The sequence below is a fragment of the Festucalex cinctus genome, chromosome 15 (assembly GCF_051991245.1).
Source record: "Festucalex cinctus isolate MCC-2025b chromosome 15, RoL_Fcin_1.0, whole genome shotgun sequence".
Lineage (NCBI taxonomy): Eukaryota > Metazoa > Chordata > Actinopteri > Syngnathiformes > Syngnathidae > Festucalex > Festucalex cinctus.
The window spans coordinates 20,584,744-20,598,264 of NC_135425.1; the positions used below are offsets into that span (position 1 = coordinate 20,584,744).

Genomic DNA, 13,521 nt, shown 5'->3' on the forward strand with positions numbered 1-13,521 from the left:
AACAAACAAATGACAAAATACAATTAAATATATAATGTTCTATAATATACATTAAAATAATACTTCAATAAATTATGTATAATACAATTAAATAAAAAATGGCATACAAAATGAAATTCAATGATTGTAAAACAATCCCCAAATTCTCATCAATAAGTAAACTATACAAAGTAATGTAAAATAAATGATCAAATATAAAACAAACACAAAACATTTCACAGATATAATGTAGAAAAATACCTTAATCACAAAATTATTACAGTATTTTATATTTATTTAAAGTACCATAAAAAAGTAAAAGTTTTGGTGTAACTACCTTCATTTTGGGGGGGGGTGAGTACGAAACCATAGTATTGACAACTGCACAGACAAGTTGCCTTTATAAAATCTTTAAATACACAAATTTGTGTTGTTCGGTTCAACTACCTTCAATAACAGAAGTTTTGGGAATGTGTCAGCTAGTTCCCAGAGAGAAATTCATCCCAGATTCAAATCCAGAACCTCTCAACTGCAAGGCACATTTCAACTACACGTGTTGTACCAGTTTTCCATTAAGATGGTTTTCTTGTGTCCTGCATCTTACATTCCATACGACATGTGCTTGCTACATGTGCTTCGTGCGCCTGTTTCCAGGTAACAAAAGGCACTTATCGGCAATTGAAAAAGTCCACGTGCTCGGCTGCCATTAAAAGCAGTTTGAGTGAAGCGGATTTCCAGAAATAGCCTTTAATAATAAGAATTAAAAAAAAGTCTTTAAAGCCTATTTACTTGGGTCTTTTGGCCTTTTTTTTTTTTTTAATTATTACTTTTTGAGTCGTGTTTGTGTGTTCAACACGGTGAGCTGCTTATTAGCCTCCTTTTTCAACTCTGCCAAACACTTTGCTTCTGTGAGATGGAATCCCAAGTGTTTGTTATACAAGGTACTTTGAACGCCCGCCTGGGAACAAACCATTTACACCATTTTCAAGTTTAAAAAATAAAAAAAAAATGTAACCATTTTTACAGAAATGCTGAGGTGTCAAAACACAAAAGTATGCTAATAATTTTCCAAAACTAGCCATAAAAATGATAGTAACCAAAAATACAGAGCAATCGTAATATCAACCGGATTCCTACATAAAGCATATTGAAATATATATATAGCTTAATATTGAAATATTAAATAATCCAGTGTGACAGATGAAACAGCAAAAACATGAAGTGTCCTCTTTTTTATTTATTTATATATTTATTGCATTTAAATTTAACTATAAATTAGAATTACATCATGTGCACATATTTGGCAAGATTTCTAGTGAGGTAGGCTTCATCTTTTGTAATAGCTAATGACTTTTATTGTCCTAACAATTGCAGTTTATAAAATTGTAGTCATGGTTATGCAAAAACAGATCGGGTATGAAAGTGACATAAGAATATAAGAAAGTCGACAATGTCCATTGCCCTTTATCCTTGGCTGGGCTCATCTTCTCTCCATGAAGCGCTGGATGGACTTGTTAAAAACAGACAGGAAGAAAGCTGCATCCGCCATCGTGATGCACATTGGCGGTTTGATGCGGAAGGTCTGAGGTAGGCAAAAATGACACACAGACACCACCGAGGCATGACACCGTGCCGCGTTACTACGACTTTCTCTCACTTTGCGGCTCATTTTGAAGCGTATTTTCAATTAGCCATTCTCAATGATGGGCATAAAAGACTTAACTGGCCAATTGAACTCTGATGTTGACCAAAACAGCAGCACAGAAACAGTCTTTAGAGTGTAGTTTGCATGTTACTACTACTAAGCAGGATATTTGACAGCAGTTTGGCCCACAAAGCATTCACATTATCAATAAATCTGTAATAGTTTTTCCCTGAAATTGGTTAATTAAAATGATCGATTTTTAGATACAAAATGATAATAATAAAAAATTATTGTATTTAATTGCTGCGATTGGGTGGCAACCATTGGGTGTACCCCGCCTACTGCCTGAAACCAGCTGGGATAGGCTCCAGCACCCCCGCGACCCTTGTGAGGAATAAGCGGTCAAGAAGATGGATGGATGGATGATTTTTTTACATAATTTTATCCATTTATTTTAATTTAATTATTCATTGACTAAGTTAAAAAAAAAAAAAAATATGGAATTGTATGTCTAGATTTACACAACTTGTATTTACCTTTTTTAAAATTAAATAATGAATGAGTCAAAATTGAATTTATTAGAAATAAAATTAGAAATGATCAATACTAATTATTTGATTATGGAAATAATTTATACATTAATTACAATCAGATTTTTTTTTTTAATTCTTCAAAACAGATTATTTTATTAATAAAATACTTTTTGCAAACATATTTAGCAACTCCCGGTATTTATTTATTTGATTAAATAATTATTAAATACAGTACAATAAAATACACATTTTAACTTACCTTTTTTTTTTTAAATAACATTTTCTATGAATAACGTGGCCCAAACAACTGTACTGTAATCAAAAGTCAAATGCAACATGCGAGCAGTTACAGTACCTGTCCGTAAAGTCCCCCCTTCCCGACGAGAACGCCCATGTCCTTGATGTCCTCAAAGATGGCGGCTATGTCCTGAGGGGGCAGCGGCGCTCTGCTGGCCTGAGGACACAACACAAGCGACTGAACATTACACAGGAGAGCAAGACTTATGATAATTTCCTTGAAATATTCTTTCTCTTTACAATAGACATTCCCCACTTCAAAAACACCACCAACCTACTATATATACGTTAAATGTCCTTAGCGAACCAAAGAAATACAAAATGCGTCTAAAAAGAAAAATAAACAAAAAGTTTGTCAAACCAAATATCTTGTGTACATCGCCGTACAGAATGTCCCTTCATGCACGTGCAGTCCAAGAATAATTACAAAGAAACCTTTTCGCGTGGGTTTTGTTGTAAACACGCTTGGTGGTAGCCATGGTGACACGTGATGTACAATAGGTATACCCTCTTAAAATAACTGCTTCTGCAGTTGCACTTAATGGAGGAAAACAGGCGGAATAATGTGCAGTAGGGTGGTTTTGTTTTTTTTGTTTTTTTCCCGGAATACTTTCAATTTAAATAACTTTGCCATACTAATTGCAAAAACGCAGCAAAGTATCATCCTCAACAATATTGCCGGATCATCTCACACTTTGTGCCAGTATCAGTGTGAAAATGAAGGATTTAAAGATGCATACAGTAGATGCTGCAGAGCCTCTTTTACGGCTCTGACACCACTTCAAAAGGGAGAGAAGCGTGCAAGCGAAAACCACATTGCTGTTACCTTGTCCCGAACCATTTCCACGCCGATCTGCAGGCCTTTGCCACGGACATCTCCGATAATGTCGTACTTGTCTCTCAATTTAGCGAGTTCCGTCATGATGTAGGTGCCCACCTCCAGACTGTTCTTCTGCGTTCCTTCTTCTTTGATAGTCTGACGAGTGAATGCTACATGTTAGGTGTTACATACATAATTTTTTAAATCTAATTGCATAATTATAAAAGACAGTGGAAAAATAATATTGTTGCCCGTCCCTGCTTCCTAAAATTAGACTTTACCATGAAATATATCCTTTAGAAGTATTGTATCTTTTACATATTTCTGTTACTACTTATGACAACTAATCTTTAACTAAAATGTATTTAAAAAAAAAAAAAAAAAAAAAATCTAAATTTTGTCATGCAAAATTTTGAATATTCCACGGGAAGGTGCAACATTCAGATCCTCTGCACACCAGGTGAAGGCCAAAAGTAAGTTCACTCATTTATTTATTATATGATATTTATACTGTATAACTATCACTATGTGTTTTGTATATATTTATTCATTTATTCATTTATGTATGTATTTATTTGTGTTTGTTAAATCATTGTAATGTTAGTGTCTAAATGCTATTAGCATAAATGCTATGTGGCTATATTTCATGTATTTGTTAACAATATGCTAACAAGTCAGTCCTATTACTCAAATAAGGAGTCAGCACAATAAAAAAAAATAAAAATAAAAATGAAGTTGCCTGAAATGGACCAACATACATTTTGAGTAGTTCAATATATGTATTATCTGATTTGGAATTTGAGTTTGTGAGCTAAAACAAGAAAACAGTGGCGATTCAGTGAAATGGCTATTTTACTGTTCCCAGCCCCAATACATTTCACATGCCTTGAGTTACGAGGGAATAGAAGATGGAATTCTTACGTCAATGACGGATGAGGCGATGGAACAAGCCACTGGGTTTCCTCCAAAGGTGGTGAAATGAAGGCCCTGTGCGAACGTGTTTGCGATCTCTGCAAGTGAATCCAAATGACAGCAGTTACACAAGGCAACAATCATTGACTAGAGAACGTCATTTCTGTTGGAATTTGGTGTAAAATAAAAGCTTAAGAGCTGACGATTGAACCGAAATGCTGTAGAAGTTAGCGACATTTAGAACAAAAAAGCCTGCATTTGTGCTTATGTGCCATACGTTGATAAAATGCTAACATGCTAACATAGCAAGATAGCAATGCAGTCACAAAACACATTGGTTTGGGTTTTGGCTTGTATTCAGGGTGCAATTTCTAGTAAGAAGTGGTCAAATGCTAACGTGCTGCTAGCTAGCAGTGGGTACGCTAACATGTAGCAAAATAGCAGCCTAACATAAACTGTATTGTACTGTGACTGTACATAAAGTGCTATAGTATCCATAATCAGCTGGATATTTTTAAGTTGAAATGGTTTGAATAGGTTGATAATCCATTACAATTGTAAAAATGACTCTATTAATAATGCAATTTTTGCCTTGGAAAATGTAGAATACATCTAGTCGAGGCATGGTGTACTTCTTGTTGAAATCAGCAGCAAAAGTCTTAATTTTTAACTTCCTGGGCATCGTCCAAGTCCATCTCACCCCGTGTTGTAACCACCGCTCCCATCGGGAACCCGTTCCCGATGCCCTTGGCCATTGTCACTATATCAGGAAGGACGTCATGACCTTGGAATCCCCAGAAGTGGCTCCCTGTTCGGCCAAATCCCGTCTGTACCTACAAACACATTATCGGTACATTTTATCTCAATAAACGCCCGTGCGGTGAAAATTGCCCGTACTCGTACGACCATAGGATTGAGACTCCTTTGTTGGGCATGATTTAGTGGAATTTTCCTTATCTTTCCAGGTAAGTAATCAGGAACGGATTAGTCACTGTAAATGTTTACTGGCCCCATGTTTCACTCCAGTCGATCGGCAACAACACTCTCGGTCATGGATGGATGTGGCCCGGCAAGTTTTAAAAATAAACATGTTTACTGCCGATTAACAATTTTAAGTTGTTTACACCCAGACCATGTTCATGCAGGTGAGTGAACCCAATTAATTTGGTGATTTTGAATGACATGGAGGACAAGCATATGATAGTATAACATTAAAACGTGCACAAAATGAGTTCTTACACATAATGTTGGTGATACAAAAAAAAAAGACATGCACATGTTTTGTCCTTATTTAAAATAGCATTTTTGTCATACATCAAAATCTCCTAAGTTGAGGTTAAAAAGTATATTTAAACCTCGTCAGCTATGCAGAGGCCGCCTCTCTCTCTCACACGTTTGTACGCCTCCTTCAGGAAGTTTTTAGGGTACTGCACCGCTCCACCAACACCCTGCAAAAATAAACATCAGTCAGCGCTTTAGTTAATTCATGCGTTCGATCAGTATTAAGTCTTTAACTGATCATTTCTTTTGTATTGTGTTTCTGTTTTGACTTCTTGAAGCTGAGTTTTCATGTCTGGGTTCAAGCACATTTTAGATAAGATATCTAAATAAAACAGTGTCTATTTCTACCCTTTTCTATTTATGATAAACAGTATACAGTGCAGTTTATGGTGTAAAATGGTAAAAAATAAATAAACAAATAAATACTTGGAAAAAGTTTTTTTTTTTAGAATTGGAACGGGTTAAAATTATTTACCTGAATTATAATGGGAAAAATTGTTTCGGATTTCGAACAAATTGCTTTTAGAACAGCCTTCTGGAACGGATTATGTTCGAAAACCGAGGTTTGACTGTAGCTGTTTTGTTTTTGTTTTTTTGTTGTTTTGTTTTTCCTGTTCCTGTAGTTTAAATGAAAAAAAAATAGAATCAAAATGTGCCATGATTTTTAAAAAAAATTATATTAAAATGATCAAGTATTACATGCATTTCAATGTTACAAGATATATTTTTTCTAATTTAAAAAAAGAGGTATCACACCAATACTAATAACTTTTTGCACGAGCATGTTATTAGTAACACCAAGCTAAGATCCTTTTTCCTTTAAATATCTTTAACTGTTTTGCATATGTCCACCTTACAGCGTATCACATTGATTTATAGCATAGTGACGCTATTTTATGAAAAACACTTACGTATATTTATTTATTTATTTATTTTTACATTTTTATGATTTTTGGATGAAACAACGCAGACATCACGAAAATGTAAAAAACAAAAAATTGACATCTGTGTTTTTCACAGGACAGCAATGATAGTATAGTTTTATAAACACAAGGTCAAGTGTCCTCTCTCTCTTTCTTTCTTTTATCTTATGTATGTTATGTGGCCCTGCTGGGGAAAAGTTGTGATGTGACCCAGTAAAAGAATAACAGAATCCAAGTAATTAATTTCATCTCAGATTTTGCATCATGAAGCTTTAAAATGAATCACAAAATGGCTTTCTTGTGTGTTTTTAGGGCAACACCTGAATAGGCTCAGCGAAGAAAGCAGCGATTCGACTCGGGACGCTGGTGAGAAACGTATCTTCGAGTTGTTCAATGTAGCGTTCATTTGCCATGCAGTAACCTGTGGAATACAACCAAGACTTACAAGTATATGATTCGACTCTTTCTGAAAATGGGGTAAATGATTGACAGTAGGAGACCTTGAGCGTCAGTTGCAGTGATAAAAATGAATGGAGCACACGACTCAAAATTGAGCTTAAAATGTTTTTCAGGATCAGGATACATGCTTGATTTAAAGGAATACTGTATCTTGCTCATTTAAGCTTCAATTTCTATAGCGTGAGTGTCATGTCTACCTTGGGCACAGTTACATTCTCTGGTTGTCTGCACAGGAGAATCCCTGCAGTGGCTTCCCCCCCAGGGACCTCCGAACACATCAGGACACATGGTCTGTTTGGTTTTTAGGGCAGAAAGCAAATCAGCAGGGTCCACAACGTGCATTGTATGCATTCACATGTAAGTCAAGGCTGCACAAAGAGGGAAAAGCTAACAAGGCAACGTGTGCCTTAACACATTTTTTAACGTGTTATAGCCATTCGTTAAACACAAATGCTAAGAATATGTTAGTATAAATCATAGAGTCACAACAAAAAAAAGTGATACGAATGGAGACATAATTTTACAAGAATAGAATTGAAATGTGAATTAAGTCCTAACTAGTACAAAAACATCTGGCAATCATCAAACTTTTTTTCTCATAACCTTATGACTTTATTCACTAATCGATCCACCTATCATTACAATTTTTTATTTATTTATTTATTTATTTATTTTTGGGGGGGGGTGTTGTAAATTTGTTCTCATATCCTTTCAAATCAACTCTCTTCAATTTGTATTTTATTTTATTTTAGAAATGTATTCTTTTTTTTAAACCTTGTGAATTTACAGTCATAATCTTAAGAATTAACTCTTGTAATCGTTCAACATTATTTTCGTACGGTTTAGGACTTTATTCTCGCAACGTTACAAATTTATTCTTGTAACTGATAATTTTTTACAAATATATTGTCATAAATGTATTACTTTATTCATTCTTTTTTTTTTAACCATATTGGCTTTATTTTGTTTTAAAAAAGTATTTTCTTAACAGTACAACTTTTTCCACGTAACATGACAACTCTACTCTTTTAACAGTGTAACTTTATATTGTTGTATTTCTAACATCACAAATATTTTTTTTAGTAAATATGGCATATTATTCTTGAGATATTGTGACTTTTTTTTTTTTAAATATGACCACATTCTAATGAAATTCAATTAATTCTGTAATCTTGCATTTCTTCTTCTAAAATAAGAAATTTTTGTCATAAAAAAAAAATTTCTAAAAAAAAAAATAAACAAAAAAAACATGACTCTTTGTTCTAAAAAAAAATATGGCTATATTTCAGAATATTGTGACTTTTTTCTTGTAATATTGCAATTTTATTTATTTTCTCAATTCTGAGTCTTTTCATAAACATAAAATTTGGTTTATTTTTCTCCTTTTGAATGTGGCCCTAATACTCCCTCATACGTGTCAAAAAGTCACGCAAAAAAAACCACACACACATTGTGACGTTGAAAGGAAGTTAATCGTACGTACGTTTGTACAGCCTAAGCCAATGGCGATCGGGTACTTGTAAGCCATTTGTGAAGTCAGACCCATGGTCTGTGGGCTACCTCCATGGTATGACCCTCTGCAAGAGAAAATTCAACTCAGAATTCACGACAAAGTTATGTGCACCTTAAATGCTATGTCCCTAAAAGGAATCATTATCATTATCCATGAAAACATACATTAATAATCCAAGGAAAATGAAAAGTCATGCGTGAATGATTGTTACCGACCATTTCATTCGGTTCATATGTACATTCTGATAACAATAAGATCTAATAAGAGGGCAAATACCTGAAAGTGATGATGTCAAAGTTGCCAGTGTACAGTCGGGCCATACACATGGCTAGCTCGTTGGCCTCTGAGCCGCTATTGGTCAGATAGATGACCTGGATGGGGAAACACAGGTCATCACATCCGCCAAAATAAAGGCAGATCTAATTGTCGTTAGCTAGTAAGTTATAGTAGTTAGTTGGTTTGTTAGTGTGAATGTCTCAAAACAATAATAGTAAAAATAGGCTACTACTTTATTTTGCAACATTGGGAATTTTTACATTTACACAACACTCTTGTACCATTGTCCCTTCTTGTAACATCAGGACTTTTTCCACGCAACATTACGACTATGTTCTCAGAGTCTTACGTTGTTATTTTCGTAACATTATGACTTTTATCTCTTGCAATATTATAACCTTCTTAGACTCATATTAGCACCTAAATGTAGTGATGGGAAAATGAAGCTTCATGAAGCACTTGCAATATTTTTTTTACTCCTCTAGATGGTGCTCTTTGGTTTGAGAATAAAGGCTATTGCACACTGCATTTTGAAACCAAAGTGTGCCTCGATGACTAAAAAAATATCACACGTGTTTCATGAAGCTTCATTTCCATCACTACCTAAATTGATGTGACATTAATAATGTGTATTTTCATTGTTAAAATCTGCTTACATAAATGCAAGTTGCCATGATTTAGATGGGCATGTTTATTTTTAGTCACCCTTAGTTGGAGGTCTACTCAACTGAAAGCAATTCTAGTTGATTCTACAATCCTTAAAAAAAAACAAAAAAAAAGTCTTCGTAGTACCTTGAGGGGATCAGGCAATTTGGACGCTAGTTTTTCACAGTATTCGTGAATAGAAGGATAAACGTAGATGTTGGTGGTGTGTACCAGCTTCCTCAGCTGCTGCTCTGCGGCCGCCGTCACTTTTCTGCGCAGGCGAGTCGGTTTAAGACACAACGAGCGTGCGGAGAGAATAGAATGTCATCTTACGGGTGGCAGTGGCCCACGCTGACGGTGGCCACGCCGGCAAAGAGATCCAGATAGCGCCTCCCGTCCACGTCCCACAGCCACTGCATGTGACCCTGATGGATGTAAACCGGTTTCTTATAGTAGGTCACCTTCATGGTCATGGGATGGCAGTTTGTGCGGCGGATTTCCATCATTCGCTCTTTGGACATCCCCTGAACGGACAAGAAACATCGCATATCGTATATTTCCATATATAAGCAACTATAAGCAACAGCTTTCTAATTTATTTCTTGAAAGAAAGGCGGAGAGATTATACAGGCTGACTGTTTTGTGCTTGTTGCCACCTTGTGTTTCTGTGGTGTGAAGCTGCAGGGAGGCATCTCCAACAGGTCTGCAGGAGCGGTTTTCAAGGTCGATTTCTGACACAATGGCCCTGCAGACGAATGGAGGTCAATGACATTGCTCATTTAAAATACACTGGACCAAAAATTATTTATTTATTTTTTTTCTTACATGTCAAGTTTGACTTCTTCCTACTCCTTTTTGGACTAGTAGCTTATGTTTTCACTTGGAATATTATGGATTTTGGTGCCCAGCAATTGGCTGGCAACCAGTTCAGTGTGTACCCCGCCTACTGCCCAAAGCCAGCTGGGATAGGCTCCAACACCCCCGTGACACCCGTGAGGGAAAAAACGGTTTAGAAAATGGATGGATGGATTATGGATTTTACTTGATCATGTTACTGATTTTTATTTTTATTTTTTAGTTGTTTTTAAATGACTAGTTTATCCTCCTACCAGCAATTCAAATTTGTCCTCTGTAGTGGACCTTTTTAAATCTGAATATCTCACACCAAGCGCATACGATTGAATTAACTTTTGTGCTCTATAGAGGACATTCAGAGCTTTCCAATGATACCAAATGTGTAGGGGCGGGGCTTTGCTACCTTTGATTGCATCATAAAAGAAAATGGCTTCCCTCAGTGCAAGCACTTTTAGGGAAGAGGAAAAGTAAGTGTATAAAACTTGTTATTGAATAGATTTAGGCTTTACATGTTGTTAGCATGTTTTCTATAAGACTCTTAAGAACACATTACAGTATTGATTGAATTATTTTAACTGTATTTGAGCCTAGCATTTACGTTTTAAAAAATGTCCTCTGTAGTGGACACAACATTGCTTAAAAATAAAAACTTTTTTTTTTTTTTTTTTTTTTTTTCTTTTGCAGTATTCCAGTTACTTCACAAAGATAGGGGAATATAAAAATAAACATGATTGTACAATTATTTTTTTTTCATGTTCAAAATAATTTAAAAAAATGATTTAGGGTAATTTTGGGATGCTGAATCCGAATCTGAGTTCAGATTTACATCACATTATTTTGGATTTTATCTGTATGTACCATGAATTACACAAAACTTGCTCAATCTCTCACAAGTTTGACACCATTAAACATGCACAAAAGCAGCTTCAAAGCAGTTTTTAAACCAGGTTATCAAAATGTAAACAAGGCAAGGTCATATGCTTTATGGTGCCAAACAAGTGTGCAAGACTGCGGCTTTTGTTATATGCTTGATACGAGAACTAGTCACCAAATTAAAATAACGGTTACCACACAAATAAGTAACGTTTGTTCCAGTGAGCCTGCAATTTAAGGAGCTTCTTCTCAGAACTAGGAAGTAGGATGAGCATTAATTAAAGTGCACTACTTGCACAGCCACTCGAGTGTGGTCGATGGTAACTGGATTACTGCTGGAGTTTGATGAGATGCAGTTCACAAGAGATCAGAAAGAAAAAATATGACGTCTTAACATGATTGCTACTTTGTGCCAAGAATTTCTTAGGATTTTTAGCCTCCTGATTACCAGGAAAAAAATATTGTTCAATCATGTTTATTTTGATATTCCTCAATCTTTGTGGAGTAACTGGAATACTGCAAAATACATTTTTGAAATAATCTATAATATATCTTCATTTATTTATTTATTTATTTATTTATTTATTTATTTATTTATTTATAAGTTATGATGTGTCTACTACAGAGGACATTTTTTAAAACTTAAATGCTTGGCTCAAATACAGTTAAAATACTTCAAATAATACTTTAATGTGTTCTTAAGAGTCTTATAGAAAACAACATTTAAAGCCTAAATTTGTTCAATAAAAAGTTTCCCTCAAAAGTGCTTGCACTGAGAGAAGCCCCACCCATACACATTTGGTATCATTGGAAACCTCTGGATGTCCTCTATAGAGCACAAAATGGGTTAATTCAATCGTATGCACTGGGTGGGAGATATTCAGGTTTAAAAAGGTCCATTACAGAGGACAAATTTGAATTGCTGGTAGTCAACACTGTAAATCATTTTGAAGTAACAGTGTAACCTTCTTATGTGTTGTTTGCATGTTTGACAAGGCTAATGGGAAAAAATAGCTTTTCAGTGGTGTCTTACCGGTGATGAGCATAATGCTCCAGATTGGACTTTTTCAATACTGTAATTTTCACTTATGATCGTTTGACAACCCGCACCATAATTAATTAAATTTTTTGGAAAAAAACAAAACAAAACAAACAAAAAAAAACATACACGTTTTTGTGTTTAAAGTCAACCTTTTGGAAATGTCATGTGTTAATTATAAGGTCATAATTTTGGTATGTTTAAATTGGCAATTGGGGGGCTTTGTTTAAAAACAAAAAACATTAACACTGTCTTCTCTGTCTGACTACCATATCTACCTGTCTAGTCTACTGTAGTTAGCTAGCTAGCTGTCTAACCACTCGTCCACTGTGCTGCAGCTGGTTTGCAGTATCCACAACTTTGCTGAATTTAATGCACATATCAATTTGACACACTTTTCAAAAGACAGGATTCCAGTTTGAACCAAGCAAAGTTTCAACATTTGAAATACAAAGTTGTTTAAAAACAAACAAACAAACCAACAAACACACAAACAAACAAACAAACAAACATTTAAAACAAGCAAAATGCACAAATTTACGTTTTTTAGTTTTCTGCCAATATGACCAACAGTATGCAAAGGTTAACCTGTTCAGTTACAGAGTAGCATAGTTAGCTGAGAACTGGTTTAATGCTTTATATATTCAAATTAAGACAGCATTAGCATTCTCCCATGTTGTTGTTTTTTTTTTTTTCTTTTTAGTGCAGTAGTGGGGAGAAGCAACAAGTACGACTTTGTTACTGTCCAGTACGTATGCATAAGACGGTTTTTCACGAACTTCACTTGACGATTTATACGGTTGCCATGGTAACTCACCTCCTGCTGTTTGGAATTTAACCAGGGCGCTCAATGGCGCGGAGCGACGTGAAGCTACCTTGTGCATCTTTTTACGTCTTCTTTAAGAGCAACACGTTTTTGCTGAATGTCACATGAATCTGTCACTTCACTTCTCCTGTATTGAACCCTTCAAGAGTACAAGTTAATGAAGTTCTTTTTAGGGGGCGTGGTGTTGGTGTTGGTAGGTGGACGCTGAACAGCACGCGGCCATTGACCCGAGGCGAGCACTACGCCTCGACCAATCAGGTTCCATTACGTCATCAGGCACAAACGCTGCATTCCCTGGAAAGTGGGAAGTATTAAATACAAATTAATATCTTCCAATGAATTGTTTTGTGTTCTAGTTTAGCAACATTGCAACACATATTACTTCAAGAAAAACTTCCTTTCTAATATTCTTTATTTATATAAATAAAGGAATACCTTATCCTCTCGGCGTTTTCATTCGTTTCAGGGAGATAGTGGTTTATCTCACCACACAGTAATTACAAATCAGTCAATAATTACAATAAGTCAGGATGTGCTGCATGAAGTTGTGTGGAACAACAAAATGTAAGTAGGCTATCAAAGCAGATAAATATGTATGCATGACTTCGAGGTGGCGTTATAGCGCACTTTTACTGGCCGTAGATC

At 35.2% G+C, this 13,521-nt stretch overlaps 1 protein-coding gene across 1 annotated transcript; it reads right to left on the bottom strand.

Moving 5' to 3' along the window:
* Positions 1–1,213: 1,213 nt before the first annotated feature.
* Positions 1,214–13,015, bottom strand: agxt2 (alanine--glyoxylate aminotransferase 2). The gene is made up of 14 exons (XM_077497484.1): positions 12,868–13,015; positions 9,940–10,028; positions 9,617–9,807; positions 9,431–9,554; positions 8,639–8,733; positions 8,333–8,426; positions 7,047–7,140; positions 6,711–6,811; positions 5,542–5,634; positions 4,887–5,019; positions 4,196–4,284; positions 3,281–3,430; positions 2,513–2,611; positions 1,214–1,561 (listed from the first exon to the last, which is right to left on the bottom strand). The coding sequence occupies exons 1-14, from the start codon at positions 12,932–12,934 to the stop codon at positions 1,460–1,462; spliced, it is 1,521 nt and encodes a 506-aa protein (XP_077353610.1). The 5' UTR covers positions 12,935–13,015; the 3' UTR covers positions 1,214–1,459.
* Between the last annotated feature and the right edge of the window lie 506 nt (positions 13,016–13,521).

What these genes read in the sequence shown, in the direction of transcription:
- agxt2 (XM_077497484.1), bottom strand. Translation starts at nt 12,934, where the DNA reads ATGCACAAGGTAGCTTCACGTCGCTCCGCGCCATTGAGCGCCCTGGTT. An exon ending in TCACACCACAGAAACACAAG is followed by an intron (nt 9,808 to 9,939) that starts GTGGCAACAAGC and finishes TTGTCCGTTCAG; the next exon opens with GGGATGTCCAAAGAGCGAAT. An exon ending in AATTGCCTGATCCCCTCAAG is followed by an intron (nt 8,734 to 9,430) that starts GTACTACGAAGA and finishes TTCCCCATCCAG; the next exon opens with GTCATCTATCTGACCAATAG.